This window comes from Rhincodon typus, chromosome 30 (genome assembly GCF_021869965.1).
Source record: "Rhincodon typus isolate 14 chromosome 30, sRhiTyp1.1, whole genome shotgun sequence".
NCBI lineage: Eukaryota > Metazoa > Chordata > Chondrichthyes > Orectolobiformes > Rhincodontidae > Rhincodon > Rhincodon typus.
Window position 1 is genome coordinate 19,794,336 of NC_063361.1, and position 25,713 is coordinate 19,820,048.

Consider the following 25,713-nt stretch of genomic DNA (forward strand, 5'->3'; position numbering starts at 1 on the left):
CTATAAGGTCACGTCTCAACCTCCTACGCTCCAGTGAAAAACGTCCCAGCCTATCCAACCTTTCTATAAAACTCAAACCTTCCATACCCGGCAACATCCTCGTAAATCTCTTCTGAACCCTCTCCAAGTTAATAAAATCTTTGCTATAACTGGGCAACCAGAAACTAGACACAGTATTCCAGAAGAGGCCTCACTAATTGTCCTATATATAATCTCAATATGACTTCCCAAATCCTATAATTACAAGGACTGAGCAATGAAGGCAAGCATGCTAAACGCCTTTTTAATCACTCTGTCTATATGTAAAGCAAAATTCAAAAAATTATGTACCTATACCCCTAAGTCCCTCTGCTCTACAACACTATCCAATATTTCCTTTTGCTCAGATTTAAGATGCTAGTTTCAGGATGAACTGGATTATACTCAAGCTTAATATAAAATTCTACCATATAATGATCAACTATTTACCACAAGCTTCTTCGTAGAAAGATCATAGAATCCCTACAGTGCGGAAGCAGGCCATCCAGCCCACACTAACCCTCTGAAGAGCATCCCACCCAGACCCACAACCCCTTACTCTATCCCTGTAATCCCACATTTCCCATGGCTAATCCACCTAGCCTGCACACAATGGGCAATTTAGTACAGCCAATCCACCTAACCTGCACATCTTTGTACTGTGGGAGGAAACCAGAGCACCCAAAGGAGACTCATGAAGCCATAGGAAGAGTGTGCAAAGTCTACACAGACAGTTGCCTGAGGGTGGAATTGAACCTGAGCCCCGGCACTGTGAGGCAACACTGTTAACCACTGAGCCACCATATCACTCCAGATTAATTGTGTAATTTTATATCATTTTGATATAAAATGTTGGCTCTTCAACATACAGCTTCACAAAGGCATTTCATACATACTCCAGGAATTCAATCGCCACAGCATTAGTGCTCATTAAGTTTGCCCAGTTTGTATGTAAATTGAAGTTGCCTGTTATTAATGTATCATTCATGCTATACATATTTCTAATTTCCTGGCATGCATCATGCCCAACGTTATCACTATTATTTAGAGTCTTATAAATAGCTCCCCTAACTACCCCAGGCTGTTTCTTAGTTCCAACCAAACTGATTCTCCATTGTGATATTTTGATATAATATTCTCTCTCACTAATGTTGTGATCTTAACCCATTTTAAGAGTGCTGTCCATCTTCCTTTTCCTTTAAACTTATACTTCCAAATGATAAATATCCTTGAATTTTCATGACCCACCCTTCATCACCCAGTAACCATGACTCAGTAATGGTAATTAAATCACACTGATTTACCTCCATTTGTGCCTTCAAATCTTCTACTTTCTTACAAATATTGCATGCATTCAAATAGACTGTCCTTAACTTTTTATTTAGCATGATTATGCATTCTGATCCTGTTTTACTTTGTCTTCTAATTTTGCTTATTACTGTTCTACTTCATGTTACTAATTTTGGATCTCTCCAATCTGAATTTCCTATTCCCCTAACAATCTAATTTGAACCTCTTCCACCATCAGTCCCAGGTATTAGTCTATCCTGCTAAGGTGTAACTCATCCATTTTGTACATGTCTTACCTACTTTAGAACTATTTGTTATGTCTCTCAGTCAGTATTTCAGTATACCTTTAAGAGACATGCTCATGACACCATCACTAGAGCATGTGACCTTAAGGTCTCATACTCTATCTTTCCTTGCAACACTTGAAGCATGAGATGCTATTCGAAACATACTGTTTAATTCCTTTCAGTTGTAATGTTAATGTTGACTGACACTTATGTGCTTCAAGTACCTAATAATTGTATGTAATAATTAGCTGTAATATTGTCTGTTGGTTTCTTCAATACCACAATATGGTCACCTAGTTTCTTATGTGACAAGTGGTAACATCAGCATTGTCATAATGGGAGGAACACCAAGAACTGGTCCCAGTGTCTCAGAAATCTGATATCCTCCCATATATGTTGAACCATCAGCCATGTGTTCAATTGCTCAAACCTCTTATTCGAATTCACAGTAGCACATGACACTGAATTTACTCTTGAGGTTTTTTTTTTCTTTCCTACTCCCATTAAATCTACATTCAGAGCCATTGGTTCCAATGTAGATCACAAATTGTGGCTGTTCACAACTGCAGAACAAGAAAGAAAGAGGAAGAAAATAAATATATAAAACATATAAGCATATGAAAAGTAAAATCATTCGTAATAGACTGTTGGAATGATCTGGGATAAAGAAATCAAGCTGTGGAATGAGAAAGTATAGTAGAAGTATTAAACAGTTTGATAGTGAAAGAGATGTGGAGGTGGGAGTATAAGAGGAGGATATGCTGCTCTTCTGTGACAGGCAATTATCTGAACAATTGCCAACTCTTAGAAAAGTGTAGATTAAATATTGTTCTTAGCTACTGCACTAACCACAAGGAAATAGAGACTCCAGGAGCCACTCCAACATTGTCCAGTTGGATATGACTATACTTGGCCGGCTTATTCTCATCTATCAACCATAGCCACGGAATGATGTGTATTGGTTTCGCTTTCCATTCACAAACATTTACCTCTGGTCTGAGTCTAAGTTCTATCCTGGCTCATTGATATTTCACATTTACATACTACCTTTTAGAGACACCATCCAAAATAGCATTGGTTTCTACCTCTTTGCTGATAATACCCAGCTGTACTTCAGCGCTACCTCTAGCAACTCCTTTCCTGGGTGTAAGCTACTGGTTTCTTGTATTGATTCAACAGACATTTCCACCAAAGCCATTGTTGTACCCCTCACCAACAAACATAATTTTCTAGCTACAGACCCCATCTTTTTCTTGTCAATTGTATGAGCTAATCCACACTTTTCACAACTTTGGTGATATGTTTTTTTTAAATAATTAACCAGAAAATGGACTTCACTACATATCCATTCTATCATCAAGACTGACCCTTACCATCTCAATAACATCACCTCACTTCACTCTTGCCTCAGCTCATCAACTTGTGAAACCCTCATTCATGTCTTTGTTACTGATGGACATAGATATTCCAACATGCTCTGGGCACCTCTCATATTCACGCTATAAACTGGAGGTTGTTCAAAACATTGATGTTCCCGTCCTCACTTTGAGATCCATCACTCATCACCCTGTACTCATTGATCTACTTTGGTACAGGTTAAGCAAGCTTTCACTTTTAATATTCTCATTCTTGTTTTAACATCTGTCCATTACCTCACACGTATCTAATGCTATGGTCACCTCTAGTCCCAAATATCCACATTATTCTAATACTGTCCTCTTCAGCATCCTTGACCTTAATCACTCCTGTGGTGTTCAATGATTTAATGTTCGATTACAAATTTATTTACTATTGTTACACCTTGTGCTCTGTAAACCAGAACAATTAGAAAAGCGAGCAAAGCTGTAGAAACATCTAGAAACTGGAATTAGAAACATGAAATAGACATTTTAAAAAATTAAATAAGACCTGTTACATATGTAGAAACTAATGTCATGTCTGCACAAATCAGCGATATCAAACATGCAAACAGCTCCAACACTGGTTGTCCTTCCTTCATCACAATTCACTTCTTTTCTCTCTACAGCACTAGCTTTCCTCTGTCCTTTAAACCATGGCTTGAAAATTACCTCTTTGACCAATCTTTTGGTCTTCAGCTGGAATATCTCCTTTGCTTTATGATGATCTCATGGAGCACCTTCAGGTTGTCTACTGCGTTAACTGCTCTGCAGAAACACAATTCATCTTGTTTTGATACTGTCATTGATAACAATAAGATGATTCTACAGGAAAATTCCCTAAAGCAATGTTCTGATTGTGTTCTATGTGCCTTAATAAAGTCAAAGCTGGAAGCTTTTAGTTCATTCTTAGTTCTTTAGTTCAGTCTTTGGTTCAGTCTTTAGTCCAGTTTACAGAGTATGTGCTACAAATGCTAAGGTGGCTGGCAAAGATAGTCACCATTGTGGGAGCATTCACAGGTGGCACTGATGACTCTCGGTATTCATAGCCTTTACCTGGGTTGTGAATCGGCAATAAGGTTTTGATGGGTTAGAGAGATTGCAAGGGGATGTCTCCAACTACAATAAAGACATTTTTGATTGGCATCAAGGGTAATGTGGAGGAAGTCCAGTCCCAGATCAGGTTCAGCATCAGGAGGAAGGTGGTGAAAGATTGCAGACTTTGGCTCCTTCAAAAGTGTTGAGAAGGAAACCTGGGGTAAGTGGTGAAGAAGGTGAAGTTATCAACAGACAGGAAACAATTATTGTGTATAAATCACCACTACTTACTTTAATTCAGCTACTTAATAAAAAACCTCGCAATCAAGTACGGAAACAATGATTTAAATTTTATTGCACGTAGCAATCAAAATAAGACCCCTCAAGTAAGCAAGTTAAGCCTCACCACTCAATTTCACTATTACCCAATTAATGGTAGAATTTAGCTATGATTCCAACTAACAGTGTCTGTCTGTGGATGTGTCCAGGGTTCGATCCTTGTGTAGTGTTGTTCTTTGAAGTTCTGCTACTAAATTGTTCTGGTGTTGATTCTTATACAATTTCCTCTCTTTCAAGTTTGTGGTGTGACATTATTGGGGATCTTTTAGATTCCTTCATCCCTGACATTGATTACACTTCTGGAGCCCTCAAGTCTGTCACTTGCTTTCTTATCAGAAGAAGCTCCCCTGCTCCTTGTTACATTTGGTGTTAGCTGTCTTTTTGAAACAGCCTGCAATTAACTCCTTTACTTCAGGACATTCCTTCTGCCAGCTGTCTAAATTGCCCATTTGTCACAAGGCAGCAGGTTATCAAGCAGTGTTATCTCTTCTATCCCAGGAAACAGATTGTTTATGTTGCTTTGACTCCTTCCTGGGGATGGTTAATGAGCATGTTGCTTTTAATTCCTTTATAACAGTTTCTCTTGCCCCTTTCATTTTGGGAAGCAATTTATTTCAGAAAGAATTATTGCTGATTCTTTCAATCCACAAAGTTATTAAAGTTCTGAACTTTACATGGTCACAGTCCTTCCTCGTCATTTGTTATTTTTAATCTGATGAACAAACACTTGGAATTAGTCACTTTCCACTATCTCGGTTCATATCCAAGCGGAATTGCTATACCATGTACAACTTAAAAATGCACCATTTCATTTTACGGTACAGGTATATGCAAACCAATAATCAATAAGTGAATTACAGAATAATGATCAGTAAATAAATCACAAACCAGAAGTAGGTTAATAAGGATGTATTATGCTTCACCCATGCAGCTTTAAGATTATCATGTCTTAATTCCCTTTTCACCAACTGCATTTATTGCTGATGCCAATAGCAAAAAATAACAATAATAAGAAAGACCCAAGTACACAAAACAAAATAACAAGGTATGAAACAGTACAAACCCATGTGGCCATGTGTATATTACTTCCCCAGTTCCAGATGTTATCCCACCAAGAATGTTCCTTAATGTTTTAAAATCAGCCTTGATTCTCCAACTGTTCTACTGAACCTTAACATGTAACCTGAGCCTTCCACAGAATCCCTTTTATTCCTTCCCAATGTTCCCCTAACAGGGCATCTAACGTCCAAATGCCATTTATACTACACTAAGCTACATTTATTTGATGTTGACCGCTCTTTCCTGCTTCTTTATTAACTTGTTAATTGTGCAGTGATTTGAAATGCAGCACTATTAGTGGTGTCCCCTGCCTGACATCTAAGTTTAGTGTTATCATTCATCGCACCTAATATACCTTTAATTTGAGAAGTTAATTGATTTAATTGATCACTTATATTAGTGATGTGTAGACCATTATTTGTAGAAATGCCTTTCCCATAAATGCCTGCAGCATCTCTTATCAAACTTCTGTGCTTCCTGTTTTTCCCCTCGATTGTGTGATCCTCTTGATTAAACAACCTCTTGACCAATTCCTTATAAACGCTAGGACACCATGATGGTAACTTGACTACCTGAGAGATACAGAATTACTGGTACTAATCCATGATGGACATTTTCATACAATACTTTACCCATACTTCACATAGCGATCCCTCTTTTGCATCCTTTGTTTCCTACAGGACATTCGACAGGGTTTCCAGTCACTTCTGATGTAAAAATGAGTGTGATCTGAAGTTCTGTGCATGTCATCAGCACAAATGGGTCTAACTTCCAAGGTGCATGTAAAATTAACACAAAAGGTGTGGGTGGAGACGTCTGCTCGTGCTGTCGGTCTGTACATATCATGGTTATGTTTACACATCATGTTCACCTTCATTGAGCACTAGATCCCTGCTGCTGACTCCCTACTTCATTTGTAAAAGCCAGGTCAACAATACAATTCCAATAATCAGCTTCATAGTTTATCTAAAGCTCTAAAACAAAACAAAAAATCAAGGTAGTTTCTGCTATTATTTCCAGCTTCACCTTTACACAGATCCTTAATCTGAATTTGTCCTTCCAAAACTCATCGGGCTTGTTGTCTGTGAAATATTCGGCACAGACACTTCAAACAATTTATTACCTCAAAAATGCATTTACCCAGGTGCCCCTGTTTTATCAGATAAATAAAGTACTGCAGTTTAAACTTAGTTTTATTCATCTTTATATTCTCTCTCTTTAGGGTTCATGACAGGGATATGGGAATCAGTTAAGATTGGGGTCGCGTCTTTGCTGTATTTCCGTTCCAGTCCCTCTAAGCCTAAGGCGTATCAGAAAATCATTTCACACCCCCCAATCTTTCAATCCATGAAGTTATTACAGTTCTGAAGTTTACCTTGTCACATAATTCTGAAGAAAACAGCAACCAGTAAATAAAAGGCTGTAAGTGTAAAAATCAGAACTCAGAGTGGCCAAATCTCTCTGAACAGAGCTGAATCCACAAAACAGTGATCCTTGTTACATGCGGAGGCTCATTCTCAATAAAGATCATTTCAAATTCATGCAACATCAAAATATTGCAGATGCTAAATTTCATTTGAATTGAACATTAATTAAATCCCTGCTTTCTCAGTCAAAATGAAGGTATCTGGTAGGTACTTTACCTCTCTCCACATGTGCACTTTGTGAGCCATGTAATGGTGGCATTTATACAAATTCACAGCCTTCAATCTAGTGGAGCAAAAGTATTCCAAATGAACTGATTGAAATGTATTTTCCCTCTTATCTCTTGTCTTCTACTATAATGCATATGGCAATGAACACTTAAATCATCTACACTGGCTTTTAACTTTTTCCAAAGATGGTTAACCAAGCTAAATTCACTTAGCAACAACCACCGACATTTATATAGTCCAACAAGTTTATTTGAAGACACTCCTTCTTCAGGTATCAGTGAGAGAAGTGGCAACAGATACACAATTTTCAAGCAAAAGTTCAAAGTGTCATAGAACTGATGTGAATGTGCTGAACAAACCTAAAATGACTGTTAAATCTTTAGTCAGTTAGAAAGGATTAATATGCAAATCCCAGAATTGCTTTCAAGTCACTGCCCTGCGATTACTAAAGGTCTTTCTTACCAGTTTCCAGAGGTGACATTTCAGGTCAGACAATGCATTTTAGGTGTGAAACCTTGTTTGGAATCTGGCTGTGTATCAGCTTGGGGTCAGACTGGTTTTATTTCCAAAGTAGGAATTTATAAAATGCCACATTGTTGACAAATTGTGTGCTTTTTGAAAAAAATAGAATGTATCTGCAATTACATATCTGCAAATGCAAATTCACTCCATAGGTTTATGTGTGTGTGCACACGGCATCTATGTGTGCATGTGTGTGTGTGTGTTTGTGTGAGGGAGAGAGAGAGAGGAAGAGAGTATGTCTGTGGGTGTGTGTGCATACTTGAGAGAGAGTGTGCATGAGTGTGTGTATGTGAGTGTATGTGTGTGAGAGAGGGTCTGCGTGAGTGTGTGAGTATGTGTGTTTGTGTGAGAAAATGTATGTGTATTTGTGTGCGTGTGAGAGTGTATAGTGTGATGGGGTCACCTATAGTGCAACGTGAACCCAAGGTCCTGGTTGACGCCATCCTCATGGGTACCAAACTTGGCTATCAGCCTTTGCTTGACAAATCTGCATTGTTGTGTATCCCAAAGTCCACCTTGGAGGACGTTTACCCGAAGATCTGAGGCCGAATGTCCTTAACCGCTGAAGTGTCCCCCTGTCTGGCGATTGTTGCACGGTGTTCATTCATCACACGTGCACACATACACACACACACTCTCTCACACAAACAGACTCACACACTCACACAGACCTTCTGTCATACACACACTCTCTCTCCCTCTCTCTCACACACGCACACACTCTGCTGCCTCTGTAATTTACCAGGAGGTCTCGTTATTTTCTCTGAGTTTCCTGATACTTTACAATTTTGAACCTGTGTCCTGTAGTCTGCTCTCACAGTTATATTTCAAGCATTATTTTAGATTTAGTCTAGCTATCCTGTAAACAATCTTATGTACATATGTAAAGTCACCTCTGAGAAGAATTCATCTAAGATGAGTGCATAAGCTGAAAATCCAGCTTTTCTGCATACCTCATGTTGTCTTTTCGTTTACAAAGTGCTGGAAAGGTAGAGTAATGTGGAGCCCTTGCAGATGGTGAAGCTAACAGAAGATTCGAAAGCGGTCTTCAAATCCTTAACAAATTTAGTGAAAAGAAATAGAGAAGGAACCTCTTTCACACAGAAAGATCATGAATCTGAGGACACAGATTTAACATTTTTGTCATGAGGAAAATAACAATGAAATGGTGAGTTATTGTGATTTGGAGTGTGTTTCTGTGAAAGGTGCTGGGAGCAGATATTACAACTATTTTCTGAAAGGTATCAGGCAATTATTTAAAAGGCTTCAGGACTACGGGAAAAAAAGCAAAGCATAGTGTTAATTGCAAAGCTCTGTCAAGAAGCAAACCAATGAGAAAATAATCCTGCTTTTATGCTATACTTTGACTGAATGAATTGCTTTTATATTTGTTTCGTTGTTTTTTTTCTATCAGTTGTTTATGCATAAGGTAGGGAAATAAAAATTCTTTTTTGGTATCCAAAATCTGGTTGTCCCCACCTTACCAGCAACTTTTCAGACAGCACAGTATAGGGGAATTTTACAACGATCAGCCCAACCATCAGAGAAATTTAAAGACAAGATTTTAAATAACATGTTCAAAACCGTGAGCGTTTATTTAATGTAAAAACAGAAACTGTTTCCACCGATTGGTAAATGAGACAGGTGAGAAATAGGCAGAATTTCTAAACAGAGAGTGATTAAGATCTGGAAAGGACTGCCTGAAAGGGTGTGGAAGGAGTCACTTTCCAAAGGGAATTTCGTACCGTCACTAAGATGTAAAATCAAAAGGCATGTTCGTACAAAGGCAATTTGCCTGCAGTCATGGCAACCTCATCGGAAACTTAGCTGGAGTTTTCTCCCAGTTTGTCCTATGTAATGTCTTTCAAGTCCATGCATGGTATTTTGTATATTACGTTAGTTTTATTGGTGTGGGATTCTTCACATTCATCAGTAGCTGTTGCAGGGTGATTGTTGGTTCATGGGCTACCCTGATACCTAGGGGTCTGAGTAGTCTTGTGGTCATCTCTGATATGTCTCGCAAGTACAGTAAGGTGACTAATGTGTCTGGCCGTGTTGTGTCCTCTTGTTGTGGTCTGTTGCAGAGATAATGGCAGATTGTGCGTTTTGAATATCCATTCCTTTTAAAAACTCCGTATAAGTGCTCCGGTTCTGCCTTGCGCAATTACCGGGTTGCTGCAGTGTGTTGTAGCTTGTTTGAATAATGTCCTGATGCAGCTCTGTTTATGGGTGTGAAGGTGGTTGCTGGAGTAATTAAGTATCTGGTTTGTATGTGTTGTCTTTCTGTATACGCTAGTCTGGTGTTCCTTGTTGTCAGAGATGACTACAAGACTACTCAGACCCCTAGGTATCAGGGTAGCCCACAAGCGAATAACTACCCTGCGACAGCAACTGAGGAACATAAAGGATCCTATACCCACAACCAATAAAACTAACGTAATATACAAAATACCATGTAAGGAATGTGAAAAACATTATATCGGACAAACTGGAAGAAAACTGACAATAAGGATACACAAACACCGACTAGCCACCAAGAGACACGACCAGTTCTCACTGGTCTCAATACACATGGACAAAGAAGGACACGAATTATACTGGGACAACACATCCGTAATAGCACAAGCCAAACAGAGACGTGCTGGGGAATTCCTTGAGGCCTGACATTATAACCAGAACTCCATCCACAAACACGTCGAACTGGACCTGATATACAAACCTCTGAAAAACAGAACCGGTAGTAATGCCAACTATCCCTGTGAACCGAGGCTTATAAATAACAGGCAGGATTGAAAACCAATGCTTCACCGGAGGCGCACCGACAATGTTACCTAGCAGGGTGACAAAACATCTGCAATCAAACACACCGGCTCAGCGAGCAAGTCAGTGAACAACCCAAGCTACAAATCTTCTCAAAAATGTCAAATAATTCCATGTTTCTTGAACCAATCCAATAGATGAATTTGCACTCTGGCTGGATTGGTCTTCATTTCTTCAATGGTTTTCTGAACCTAACTTTCAGGATCAACAATAGAATAAAAAACATGAACTGTGTTATAACCCCAGCTTATGATACCTACTGAATAAGTCAAATCCCAAATGAAATCTGGCTTGATGGATCATATGTTTTATTTTAGGTGGTTAATGTAGTGATCATCCATCAAAACATATTCATGTGAGCCTGAGATAACAAGATGTAGAGCTGGATGAACACAGCAGGCCAAGCAGCATCAGAGGAGCAGGAAAGCTGACGTTTCGGGCCTAGAGCCTTCTTCAGCTGCTTGGCCTGCTGTGTTCATCCAGCTCTACACCTTGTTATCTCAGATTCTCCAGCATCTGCAGTTCCTACTATCTCATGTGAGCCTGCATGTTTTTCTCTAATGACAGAACAGAGATTTATTACAGAAAAGAAGAAAAAGCAATAAACAAATCTATCTAGAAAGAGAAGACCATTTAAATGATCTTAAATCACACAGCTAAACAGATTTCCAAAGTGTTTCTTGATATTACCCATTACAGACTCTCAAGTCCAGAACAACTGCTTCCCAATCTCAACACCTCAAGTTTCTACCTAACTGACTCCTTACTTTGTCATAGACTATGCAGGCAATTCAGTGAGCCCTTTCCCAATCTGCTGACATGAATTTCTCACAAATCTGAGAATTTAAGCTTTCTTAGTTATGATAGTCTGCAGATTTCTGATCAAATCCTCCTGACTTGGAAGATTCAAAAACTAACTTCTTCCAATAAGATGACTGGTTCCTTGAACTGTCTGGAACTCCTTCTAGTGGAGGAACTGAACATGCTCCTGAGCCCATCCTCATGTTTTCTGAATTCACTTTTAAAAATTGCTCATTCCTAGATTATTCTGAAATGAAATCAAAGCCAGTTGCTCTAAATATAGATTAACAGGCATCTAAACCGGCACGCCCTGCCAAACAGCAGTATTGGAAAAGCAAATCTAATTGCCTCCTTTTAATCGGACTTGTTTCATGTGGAGGTTTTCAGTAGCTTCTCCCTCTAAATGCAAAGCACTTTCAGTGAAAGTCACATAAGTACGGAAGTCAGAATATACATTGTACTTACAAATGCATTTCTCAAAACATCTCCCTTTTCATTAAATGTCTTAAAAATGCAACATAATGTCTGCTATATTCGTTCTTGCATGTCCCAATTCATCAGTCTTGGCACACCCATAACTCTCAACACACCCAATGGCTTCAACTCATGCTATTGCACAGTACGAAGAAGTGCTCAGTAAATGGAACCAGCACACTGCCTGGCAGCAATAATTTTAACATGTGCTCTGCAGTGCGATTTAAAAAATCAATGTGCTGAGTCTAAACTAGAAAGCATACGCTTTGAAAAGTTGTTTCCATTTAAGGTAAGGCCTGAAAACTGAATGAAGAATTTTATAAAAAACATTAAAAGAGAAAAATAAAAGTGACAAAAACATTTCATAAAAAGATTGACATTTTTTAAATTTTCCAACAATAATTAAAATCTGATAGGATGCTTCACAATTTTGGTAAGATTCATTATTTGTCAGTAATGAAGACCATTAAAAATTCACTTAAGCCTTAATAGACAGCCCTAAATTTATCTGCTATTTTTATTGGATTGCATTTGTTTAAATATAGAGTGCATAAAGAGGGAAACTCAGGCAACAATTTGCTGATATTGATGTTTAATATGTGCAGATGTTGAACATTGTATGTACCTGCCCAAGAGGAAGACCATGGAATGACAGGGCTGAACACAACTGTTTATTCCCCAAACATAGGGATCAATCAGTTTTACTTAGATGATACTTTGTCGGAATGAATTTGAGCTTATTATTATAGAGTCATGGAATCATAGAGATATACAGCACAGAAACAGATCCTTCGGTCCTTGCCGACCAGATATCCTAAATTAATCTAGTCCCATTTGCCAGCATTTGACCCAAATCCCTCTAAACCCTTCCTGTACATATACCCAACCAGATGCCTTTTAAATGTTGTAATTGTACCAGCTTCCACCACTTCCTCTGGCAGCTCATTCCATACATGCACCACCCTCTGTGTGAAAAAGTTGCCCCTTAGGTCCCTTTTAAATCTTTACCCTCTGACCTTAAACCTATGCCCCGTAGTTTTGGACTTCCCCATCCTGAGGAAAAGACCTTGTCTATTTACCCTATCCATGCCCCTCATGATTTTATAACCTGTATAAGGTAACCCCTTAGGCTCCTACGCTCCAGGGAAAATAGCCCCAGCCCTATTTAGTCTCTCCCCATAGCTCAAACCCTCTAACCCTGGCAAACTCCCTGTAAATCTTTTCTGAACCATTTCAAGTCTTCCAACATCCTTCCTATATCAAGCAGACCAGAATTAAACGCAGTGTTCCAAAAGTGGCCTAACCAATGTCTCTGTACAGCCACAACATGACATCCCACCTCCTATTATTATTACCTATTAATGCGAAATTATGATTACATCACTATTATTCCTATTGGAAACTTGTGCCAATATTTCCACAGTATAATGAAACATGATGCCTCTGCGGAAGATACAAGAAATTCCAAGGTTTGTTTCATTAAGGCAACTGACACCATTGGAATGGGGCTGACAGATAATTGCTCTTGTAGCTGTTATGTTTGAGAGAATTCCTCACAATTACATAGATGCACATGTAACCATAAAAGACATAAATCAGTAAGCTATCAGGCTTCCCATTTGCTGAGCAATACCATGGGGAACATTTAGTTAATCACAGGCTCTTCTTGAACAGCATGTGTCTCAGCTCCAGGGAAGAAACTTTAAATGTGAAAGTAAAATGGAAGACATTTAATAAATGGAAAACAAAATGGATGACAGTGGAAAGAAATAGTGAAAATTTAGCATAGCATTGACTAAGAAAAAGATGGAAAGGGAATACAGGCAAAATAAAACACCAATTAATCCAGAGGCGCAAAAGCCAATGAGCAGTATCCATTTCCAAATAGGTAAATAATATCCTGAGTTTTCCAAATTGGCTGACTCAAAACATAATCTACCAAAGACTTACACCTATTATACAAATGATGTGTTTACTTAAAATTTTCACTAGTTTCTATGTTGGGTTGACATTTATATACAGTATACCTGCCCCGATTCTAAAATTCACCTGCTTAGACAGGTAATAAAATTAACTAAGGAGCACATTATAAGGTTTCCTCCAAAACTACAACATGTTTTAGTCATGTACCCCATTAAGTTAAATTTGGACAAATTAAAGCAAAATAAATGTGAAATTCTGATTAATGTAACTATCATTACAATATAGTACAAATCATTTTAAAGATTTTAAAACTATTTTCACCTGTGTTGCTTCAGTTAATCCTTAACTTTGTTTGTTTTTCTTCAGCATGCACCAGTTCTTCAGAATTTCTTCCCTAATCATGTCTGTGTTGGTGCTGATACTTTTCCTCACAATGCTCATTTATACAAAATTTATCATGCCGAGCAGTTTACTTCCTGTTATGAAAATTAAGAAGCACAGTGGTAACTGGCACTTGAATCTCACACCACCGGAAAAGCTAAGCTTTCTGTCTCCATACAGAGAAATCTGGTAAGCCTAGTTGGATATTAATTATGATTTAAATGTAATCCCATTCTAGCAAGGTTAAAATGTATTCTTAATTCTGTCTTGGAACTGGCTAAGGAATGTTCTTTTACATCTAAGTGATTCCAGTTGTCTTTATCTAAAATGAAAAATATCAGCAATAGTTCTATTACTGAACAGCACTTTTAACATTGGTGGTGATCCATCATTACATTTCCCCACTCTGCTGACCTCCTACCACCCAAGAGCTATTGGCTTTTGCAGATCTTTGGCATTCTTTGGATATTATTTCAATAAGTGAAGTATCCTCCAAGCTGCCAGAGCCAATTGCAAGGCCTGCCTACTTTCAAGGAACGAAAATGGATGGACAACTTGGCATTGACCTATGGATTGGAACTGACAAAGACAAACTCAGCCCTGTCAATTCCAACCGGAGCTCCATCAGCAAACACATTGAACTGGACCCGATATACAAACCACTGAAAAACAGAGCCGGAAGTAATGCCAACGTCCCTGATGCATATAAATAACAAGCGGGGCAGAACACCAACGCTTCACCAGAGGTGCACTGACGATGTTACCTAGTAGGGTGACAAAGCGTCTGCAACCGAACATACCAGCTCGGCGAGCAAGTCTACAACCTCTTCTAGCCTAATTAGAATTTTGTACATTTCGGTCAGATTCCCTCTCAGCCACCTGGAGTCCAGTGAATACAGACTCAGTTGAACCAATCTCATCTTATACAATAGCACTGCCATCCTCAATATCAGCCTAGTAAACTTTGCTGCACTCCCTTAATTGAAGAGAGATCCTTTCTTCGGACACCAAAAGTCTGCACAATAAGACCATAATATGGAACCAGAATGAGGCCATTTGACCCTTCAAGTCTGCTCCACCATTCAAGCAAGGTTGATTTGTTTCTCAATCCCAATCTCCTGCTTTCACCCCGTAATGTTTGATCTGCTTACAAATCAAGAAACAATATCTCTGTCTTAAATACACTCAATGACTTGGCCTCCACAACCCTCTGTGGCAATGAGTTCCACAGATTCACCACCCTCTGGCTGAAGAAATTCCCCCTCATCGCAGTTCTACAGGGTCATCCCTTCACTCTGAAGCTGTGACCTTGGGTCCTAATCTCTCTGGCTTGTGAAAATATCTTCTCTAATCCACCATATCCAGGCCTCTCAGTTTTCTGTAAGTTTCAATGAGATTTCCCCTCATCCTTCTAAACTCTATCAAATACAGACCCAGAGTCCTCAACCAATCCTCATATGACAAGACCTTCAGTCCTAGGATCATTCTTGCAAACACCTTCTGGACCCCCTCCAACACCAACACATCCTTCCTTAGATACGTGGCCCAAAACTGCTCATAATATTCCAAACGTGATCTGACCAGAACCTTATACAGCCTCAGCAGTACATCTCTGCTCTTGTATTCTAGCCCTATTAAAATGAACGCTAACATTGCAAATGCCTTCCTAACTGCCAACTGAAGCTGCACGTTAACCTTAAGAGAATTCTGATGTAGTACTTCTAAGTGCTTTTGTGCTTCAGATTTCTGAAGCCTTTCCCATTTAGGACAGAGTCTATGCCTGTATTCTTCCTACCAAAGTGCATAACCTCCCACTTTCCCAAATTGCACACAATCTGCCACTTCTTTACCAACTGTCCTAGTCTTTCCAAGTCCTTCTGCAGCCTTCCCACTTCCTGAACACTACCTATCACTCCACCTATCTTTGTATCATCTGCAAACTTAGCAAAAATGCCCTCAGTTCCTTCATCCAGATTGTTAATGTATAATGTGAATAATTGTGGTCCCAACACAGACCCCTGAACTGAACTCCATCAGTCACCAGCTGCTATTCTGAAAAAGACTCCTTTATCCACACTCTCTGCTTTCTGCCAGTCAGCCAATCCTCCACCCATGCAAGACCAAGGTCAGGCTAACCGACCTATAACTTCCCATCTTCTACCTGCCTTCTTAAATAGAGGTGTTACATTAGCCATTTTCCAGTCCTCTGGGACCCTCCCTGACTCCAGATCGCCACTAATGTCTCCACAATCTCCTGAGTGATCCCCTTCAGAACTCTAGAGTGTTGTCTATGTGGTACAGGTTGTTTAGACCTCTGAGCTTCCCCAGCACCTTCTACTTAGAAATGGCCCCTGCACTGACCTCTGTCTCCGACTCTCTTGAAGCTCTGGTATGTTGTTGGTGTCTTCCACCGTGAAGACTAATGCAAAGTACATTTTCAGTTTCTCTGCCATTTCTTTGCTCCCCATTACTACTTCTCCAGCCTCATTTTTCAGTGGTTCAAAATCTACTCATTGCCTCTTTATTATCATTCGTGTATCCAAAAAACTTCTTACAATCTTCTTTTATATTACCAGCTAGTTTACCCTCATATTTCATCTTCTCACTCCTTACTGCTTCTTTAGTTACCCTTTGACAGTTTTTAAATTCTTCCCAGTCCTCTGGCTTCCCACTAATCTTCATCACATTGTATGCTTTTTCTTTGGTTTAATGCTGTGCCTGACTTCCCTTGTCAACCATGGTTGCTTGTCCTCCCTTTGGTATGTTTCTTCTTCCTTGGGATGAACTTCTGCTGTGCCAATTTCAATCTGCGCTATAAGCTCATTTATCTTGTTTTGAATACTGCATACATTTAAATACAATACCCTCGGTCCTACATTGACCGCTTCCCTTCTCATAGTTGCCCGTTTATCCGCTCTGCCTGAAGTTAGATGCTTTACCCTTTACTGCCCTCTTGAAATGAATGTTAACATTGCATTTGCCTTCCTAACTGTCAACTGAACCTGCATGTTGTTCTGGAAACTTTAATAATCTCTGCTGATACCTTCCTCCCACCTTTAACTTTTTCCATAATTTTTCATGCAATTGAATGCCTCCCCCCTGCCTCACTATTTAGTTTAAAGCCCTATCCATTACCCTGGTTATGTGATTCAGCAGGACTCTGGTTTCAGCATGATTCAGGCAGAGCCCATCCCATCGGAACAGCTCTCTCCTTTCCAATACTCCAAGTGCAGTCTTACCAAGACCCTGTATAACTACAATAAGACATCCCTACTTCTCACAATTCCAGAGGTGAGGTGAGATTGACAGCCTTTGACATCAGGGCTGCATTCGACCGCGAGTGGCATCAGGACCCCTGGCAAAACTGGAATCAATTGGTATCAGAGGGCAAACTCTCCAATGACTGGAGTCATACCTGACACACGGGAAGATGGTCGTGGTTGTTGGAGGTCAATCATCTCAGTTCCAGGACATCTCTGCAGGAGTTCCTCAGGGTAGTGTCCTAGGCCCAACCATCTTCAGCTGCTTCATCAATGACCTTCCCTCCATCATAAGGTCAGAAGTGGGGATGTTCGCTGATGATTGCACAATGTTCAGCACCATTCGTGACCCCTCAGATACTGAAGCAGTCCATGTTCAAATGCAACAAGATCTGGACAATATCCAGGCTTGGGTTGACAAGTGGCAAGTGACATTCTTGCCACACAAATGCCAGGCTATGACTATCACCAACAAGAGACAATCTGACCACCGCCCCTTGACATTCAATGGTGTTACCATCACTGAATCCCCCACTATCAACATCTTGGGGGTTACCATTGACCAGAAACTCAACTGGACTCACTAAATAAACACAGTGGCTACAAGAGCAGATCAGAAGCTGGGAATACCGCGGTGAACTCACCTCCTGACTCCTCAAAGCCTGACCACCATCTACAAGGCACAGTCAGGAGTGTGATGGAATACTCCCAACTTGTCTGAATGAGTGCAGCTCCAACAACATTCAAGAAGCTTGGCATCATCCTGGACAAAGCAGCCCGCTTGATTGGCACGACATCCACAAGCATCCATTCCTTCTACCACTGACGCTCAGTAGCAGCAGTGTGTACTATCTACAAGATGCACAGCAGAAATTCACCAGAGATTCTCAGAGAGCACCTTCCAAACCCATGACCACTTCCATCTAGAAGGACAAGGGCAGCAGACATATGGGAACACCACCACCTCCAAGTTCCACTCCAAGCTACTCACCATCCTGACTTGGAAATATATCGCCATTCCTTCACTGTCGCTGGGTCAAAATCCTGGAATTCTCTTCCTAATGGCGTTGTGCGTCAAGCTACAGCAGGTGGACTGCAGCAGTTCAAGAAGGCAGCTCACCACCACCATTTCAAGGGCAACTAAGGATGGGCAAGAAATGCTGCTAGCCAGTGATGCCCACATCCCACAAATGAATAGAGAAAAAAAAAGAACTTAAATCCTCTTGCAATGGACAACAACATAGCAGTCGCCCTGCTAATCACTTGCAGTACCTACCTTTCTACTTTCATTAACTGGTGTACAAGGACACCCAGATCCCTTTGTACATCCATGTTTCCCAATATAGCGCCATTTAAATAATACTCGGTCTCTCTGTTTTTTCACACCAAAGTGTATAATGTCACATTTAGCTTAGATCTGCTATGCATTTGCCCACATGCTCAACTTTTCTAAATCACCCTGAAGCTTCATTGAATCTTCCTTACAATTTCCAACCCCATTTAGTTTTGTGCCATGACCAAATTTAGAAATGTTGCACCTGCAGTACACCACTAGTCACTGCCTGCGAACAGGAAGAAGATCCATTTATTCTCATTCTCTATTCCTGGCCTGTCAACTAATTCTCAATCCATACTATTATATTACCCCTAATCCCATGTCTTTTAATTTTACCCACCAGCCTCTTATGCGAGACCTTATCATAAGCCTTCTTGAAATCCAAATACTCCACATCCACTGGTTTTCCCTTATCTATTCTACCAGTTACATCCACAAAAAACTCCAGTAAATGTTAAGTATGACTTTTCTTTCATAAACCCAGCCCAACTTTGCCTAACTTCATTAATGTTTTCTGAGTATCCATTATCATCTCTTATATAATAAACTTCAATATTTTCCCCACTGCTGATGTTAAGCTAACTCAACTCAGGAGACATGGCTGACAGTGACTATTGGCATACCACAAAATTCAATGCTTGGACCCCAATTACTCACATACGTCCTCCATAGCCAGAGGATTCAACTACAGTTGTAGGGATGTAGGAGTAGGGATGTCTTCCTGCAACTATACAGGTCATTGGGTAAGACCACAGTTGGAGAATTACGTGCAGTTTTGGTCTCCGTATCTCAGGAAGGATGTTCTGACTATTGAGAGATTGCAAAGAAGATTTACCAGACTGATTCTTGGGATGGTGGGACTGATGTATGGGCAGAGCCTGAATCAGTTCAGGCTATATTGACTGGAGTTTAGATGAATGAGAGGAGGATCTCAGGGAAGCCTATAAAATTCTAACAGGATTAGGCAACATAGGTTCAGGAAGAATGTCCCAGTGATAACAACACAACACATCTGCAAGTGAGGCAACAAATTGTAGTGTCACTGACAGTTCAGATGAAAAGAAAGCATCAGTAGCAGAAGGAGTGTGTGAAACCCAAGGATCTCACCCTCTCCCTTCAGGAAACACCACTTGCCCTACCTGTGGCAGGTTTGTGGATCCAGCATTGGACTATTTAGTAACCACATGACCCACAATTCCCAAATGGAGGAAAGTCATCTTCAATCCCAAGGGACTGACTAAGAAGGAAAAGAAGGGATGTCCAAGGGGGGTGAATGAAGTGCCAATCAAGCAGGTTGCCTTTTCCAAGATGGTGTTAAGCTTTTTGAGTGTTATTGGAGCTGTAATTTTTCCCAGGCTCTTAGGAAGAATTTCACCTTACTCTTGAATTGTGCCTTGTAGATAATTGACAGACATTAAGTTATCAGGAAATGACTTGATCATTGCAGACTTCCTGGTTTCTAACCTGATCTTAAAATCACAGCATTTATATGGCTCGCCAGTTCAGTTTCTGAGCAATAGTAAACACCAGCATGTTCATGGTGGGAGATTCAGTGATGATACTGCCATTAAATGTCAAGGGGTGATAGATTCTCTCTTATTGTAGGTCGTCATTGTCTGGTATTGGTGTGGTGTGAATGTTACTTCCAGCTTATCAGCCCACATCTGACAGTCCAGATCTGGTTGCTATGGACACTGATTTCGGCAGAGACATGAATGATGCTGAACAAAATGCATTCATCATCTCTGACCTCATGCTGGAAGAAAGGTCAATGATGGGACAGTTAAAGCTGGTTAGATTTCGGACACTGCACTGATGTCCCAGGACTCAGATGATAGGCATCAAACAATCACAACCATCTTTCTTTGTGATAGGTATGACTCCAACCAATGGTGAATTTCTCCCATGATTCCTCTTGGTTCAAGTTTCGATACAGCTTTTGCAAAGCACACTACATTGGGCAGGAGAAAGCAAATGTCTAGAAATGGATTAGCCTTATGTTTTGGATATTGGCATCAAGATTCACAACCTGCCATTGCCTGGTCTGGTCAAAGTGCCAGCTAAAATTCATCTACCCGTTTTAACAGCATAATGGTGACACAAAGCCATACACTAACTGTATTGCTGTAGGCTGTTAAATGCTGCTGTTTACTCAAGGGGGGACCCAAGCAGCATTGTTTATAAACTTTGTGGTAAAGGCAGTCTATTCTTCTTAAAGTCAGGTGGGGAGGCTTTGGGTTAGTGGTATTATCACTAGACTATCAATCCAGAGACCCCAGTAATGATCTGGGGATTGAGTTCAATGAAACAAAAATCTAGAAGTAAGTGTTTAATGATGACCATGAAACCAGTGTCAATTGTCAGCAAAAACCCATTTGGTTCACTAATGTCCTTCTAGAAAGGAAATCTGCCATCCTTACCTTGTCTGACCTACCTGTGAATCCAGACCCACAGCAATGTGATTGACTCTTAACTGCTCTTTGGCCAGTTAGGAATAGGCAATAAACGCTGGCCTAGCCAGTGACGCCCACATCCTGCGGATCAATTAAAAAAAAGTCCCAATTAAAAATCTCCATTTCTCACCTAATACCACTATCTTCAACTCAGGCTCACACCTAACATCTAAATGCCACACCTCATCTTCACACACCTACTTTTGCTGCCAACCACACACACACTCCTCTCACCTCCTTCACAAGCTTCCAGCTATGCAGCACTTCAGCACTGTGCTACACAACCACCAACATCTTGCCCTTTCACTTGCAGGAAGGAAAAGGTTCTCTGCATCATGGGATCTATAGCATCCAGTGAGCTGGAGAACATTGAGGATGGTGGCATATTTCTCACTTACATCCTTTGTCAGGTCTCAGCTCACACTCAACCCCAGTATCTGGCATGGTGGGCAATATACTGATGGTGAAATTCTGGACATCTTGTTTTCCACTACAGCACCCACAACACAGAATTATTGAATGGCTACTGTGCACACAGGGTCCATTTAAGTTTAGGTTCTTCTCATTCATGTTCATTTTACAACCTGGAACCGTTTCTCCTTATCTATTTTGTCCAGCTCCCTCATGGTCAAAGAATCATAGAGTCATACAGCATGGAAACAGACCCTTCGGTCCAACCAGTCCATGCCGAACATGATCCCAAACTAAACTAGTCCCACCTGCCTGCGCCAAACCATATTCCTCCAAACCCTTCCTATTCATGAACTTATCTAAAAGTCTTTTAAATGTTGTAATTGTACCCACATTCACCGCTTCCTCACAAAGCTAATTCCACACATGAACCACCCATCTGTGTAAAAAATTTTCCCACCATGTCTTTTTTTAAATCTTTCTCCTCTTACCATAAAAATGTGCCCCCTATCTTGAAATCCATGTCCTAGGGAGAAGACAACTACCATTAACGCTATCTATACTCCTCATTACTTTATAAACTTCTATTAGGTCGCCTCTCAACATCCTGTGCTCCAGTGAAAAAAGTCCCAGCCTATCCAGCCTTTCTTTACAACTCAAACCTTCCATAGCCAGCAACATCCTGGTAAATCTCTTCTGAACCCTCTCCAGCTTAATAATATCCTTCCTATAACTATACTGGACACAGTATTCCAGAAGAGGCCTCACCAATGTCCTGTACAACCTCAACAGGATTCCCAATTCCTATACTCAAAGGAATGGGCAATGAAGGCAAGCATGCAAAACACCTTTTTAACCACCCTGTCTGTATGTGACACAAACTTCAAAGAATTATGTATCTGCACCCCTAGGTCCTTCTGTACTACAACACTACCCATGGCCCTAACATGAATTGTTTGTTTTACTAAAATGCAATATCTCACATTTATCCAGATTGAACTCCATCTGCCATTTTTCAGCCCATTGACCCATTCGGTCAAGAACCCTTTATAATCTTTGAAAACCTTCTTCACTGTCAACTAAACCAATATCAAATCTTCTCTTAGCCTTCTCCTCTTCAAGGAAAACAATATCCAACTTTCTTAATTTATCTCCATAACTGAAGTTTCTCATCCCTGCAATTCTCAAAATGCATTTACATCATTCCTGACGTTTGTTGCCCACTTCTGTTATACTAAACATCCCCTCCAAGTTCTGAAGAAGGGTCACTGGACCCGAAACATTAACTCTGCTTTCTCTCCACAGACCTGATGAATTTCTCCAGCAATTTTTGTTTTTGTTTCAAATTTCCAGCATCTGCAGTTCTTTGTTTATATTCCCTATAAGTTCCTGTCTCTAAGCTCCCAAGTACTGCCTACAAGCAAAAGCTACAGATGGAGGAAAGTGTGCAACAGCCTTGTACTGTGGAAGAGGCCCGAGCACTCCTGGGCAACAGCTTATTGGTGCTCCATGACCTTGAAAATTGGTACAAAACTGGGATCAGTGTATTCTAAGTCGTGTAGGCAAGGGTACGGCCAGATATGTTTGCCAATTCACTACAAGGTAAGGTAAGCACTAATGCAGAGAATGCAGATAAAAACCTTGATGGAGGAACATACAGGTAACTGCCGAACAGGAAGGCACACCAAGATATGGGGTGCATTGACAGCTTCCTGTTGCTATGGAAGAGCATGGGAATGGCAGCCACCAACTCACCAAAGGAGTAACATAAAACCCAGTCTCTGGGCAGCCTCTATTCCATCTTTGTATTATACTGCAGAGCAAGATTCACTCCCAGCTCTGCCCTCATAACTGTTGCAGACATTGTATGGGCAAGTCACCTTCTTCTCTGCCATCCCAGTGGGGTTGAGACATTATCTTCTACCAAAGGCAGGAATTCACGAAAACATCTCCAACAATGCTCCAGATTACTGTAAGACACTTTTCAATAGAAGTATTACAAATAATCAAGTTTCTTGACATTTTAAATAATGCTACTGCAGGGTCTGTCTTTTCATCTTCATGCCTCTCCTTTCATGACCAAACAATGCAGATGGATCCAAAAATAAAGTTGCTGGAGAAGCTCAGCAGGTCTGGCAGCATCTGTGAAGGAAAAAGCAGAATTAACGTTTCGGGTCCGGTGACCCTTCCTGTTCGGAGGAAGGGTCACCGGAGCTTCTCCAGCAACTTTATTTTTGTTCCTGATTTACAGCATCCGCAGTTCTTTCGGTTTTTTTTTAATGCAGATGGATCCTATGGTTTATTGCCCAAATTTGAGACACTGACTCCACATCAGCTGGTTGGTTGTATACTGGCAGATTGGTCCCTCATCAATATCCTCTGCTCCACAAAGGACATGGAAGCTATGTATTCTCCACTAACATTGTCAAGTCAAACCTGTTAGTAATTCGTTGTGCCCCTGTAAAATGCAGTAATGTGTTTCTGTCATTGTTGTGGTCCTGAAGTTTACAGCTAATGTGTTTAGCCAAACATTATTATTGCTGATTTTTGAATTTATAGTCGAAGCTGCAATAACACAAAAGCTTTCTAATTTGAAAGTTCTCTGCTCACTGTGTGTGTGTCTCAATCTCAGAGTTTATGGACAAAATGGAATGGCAGAGTAAGCTATATCACTGTGCAGGAATTCAAGCCACTTAACCATTTACCTGAGGTTCTCAATAATTATGACTGATGTTAAACATTTACAAACCAGTTTGGCAAGGGTCATAACAATGGTTAAGTGGATCAGTCTCATGAATTGGGAAATGCACATTGAATAGGTGAAAATAAGTGAACACATGAATATGTTACCTTTCATTTGTCACTGGCTAACATCAACTTTAAATCTTCAACAGGATTAATGAAAAAAATAATTGCAGCTGTAACATTGGGGCACCATTACCTTTAACAAAGACTTATGATCAGAAAGACATGCTAGCAATCGAAAAAAGAAGAAAAATACAATTTGAACAACACAGAAAGAGGTATCTAATTTTGAAGATGTTGTTTGCATAGTGACTGCCACAGTTGATTTCCCAAAATTCCAAATCTGACCAATTAGGAGGCTGTTTAGAACTTCCTCTACTGTTCCTCAGCAGTGCGTCTCAACTCTAAATTCAGAAGGTTCCTATTTCCTAATCCATTATTAACACAAATTTTAAAAGTAAACAGAAAGGGTAGAATCCCTGCTGTATTATTCAATAAGATAATGATTCTTCTTCTTATCTTGGCTACATCATGAAGCCCTGACAGTGTCTAAACATTGATTGATATCTGATTTGAATATTTTCATTAACTGAGCAACCACAGGTCTATAGAGTTGAGAATTCCAAAGAGTGACAAACTGTTGAGTGAGAAAAAGTTATATTCATCTCAAATCCAAAGGGCTGATCTCTAATTTTCAGATGATGAATCCGAGTTCTAGTCTGCCCAGCTAAGGCAAACGTCTTTCCAGCTTCTGACTTTAAGAGTCTTAAGGATCTAAAGTTTCAGTGAGATTATTTCTTATTCTAGCAAACGACAGAGACCTCAAACTACATAAAATATCACATAGTCACTAATGCAAAATTCAGAAACCTACCAATGGAAAGAGTGGAAAACTGTGGAATTCATTTCCTTAAGGGATGCTTCAGCTGAATAGCACAATGAAATATCAAAAGGAACTAGATCAGCAGAAGAATAGCAGCAAATGATAGAGGTCTCACTTCTGTGTCAGAAGTTGCAACATTCAAACGCTCAACCAGGTAAATGTGGAAGCAGTGAATAACCCCAATTCTCAAGACTGAGATGTCTCAGTTGGACGCTAGCATCTGCTGGATTGCAGCTTCCATAAAATATTCTAGTCGTATCAGAGTGACCACTTGATTGACACATACTAATTTAGCTACAGCCATATCAGACTATTAATCAGCAAGAAACCATTTCCTGTATTTAAAACTACATTTTAACATTTCTATAGTAGTTCTATAGCTCGGCCAAACAAGCAATGTGACATTTAGAGGAAGAGGAGGAATCGAGAGAGGTGGGAATGAGAAATGTTGCCTTTCTTTCTTTGGCGTGCAATGATTTATTTAAGTGCACGGCTCCTGCAAATATCTTGGCAAGCGGCAGATGCAGCAGAATAGATGGTCTCACACTGAGTGACGAAAATCTCCTTGAGCCCATTGCACTTGTTTTTTGAGATGAGGTTGGAGGTGGCAGGGAGAGTTGT

At 40.1% G+C, this 25,713-nt stretch overlaps 1 protein-coding gene across 5 annotated transcripts in view; it reads left to right on the forward strand.

Annotated features, from left to right (window-relative positions):
• The window catches only part of LOC125486578 (beta-1,4 N-acetylgalactosaminyltransferase 2-like), a 78,073-nt gene that overhangs the window by 24,947 nt on the left and 27,413 nt on the right, over positions 1 to 25,713 (forward strand). For 2 of the 5 annotated variants that reach the window (XM_048614616.1, XM_048614618.1), the window contains 2 exons: positions 13,990 to 14,193; positions 24,359 to 24,487. In XM_048614616.1, the coding sequence (XP_048470573.1) occupies positions 13,990 to 14,193; positions 24,359 to 24,487 (333 nt within the window). Of the gene's footprint in view, positions 1 to 8,605; positions 8,774 to 13,123; positions 13,170 to 13,989; positions 14,194 to 24,358; positions 24,488 to 25,713 lie in introns of those variants that run through there. The other 3 variants (XM_048614615.1, XM_048614617.1, XM_048614619.1) reach the window with 3 other exon arrangements.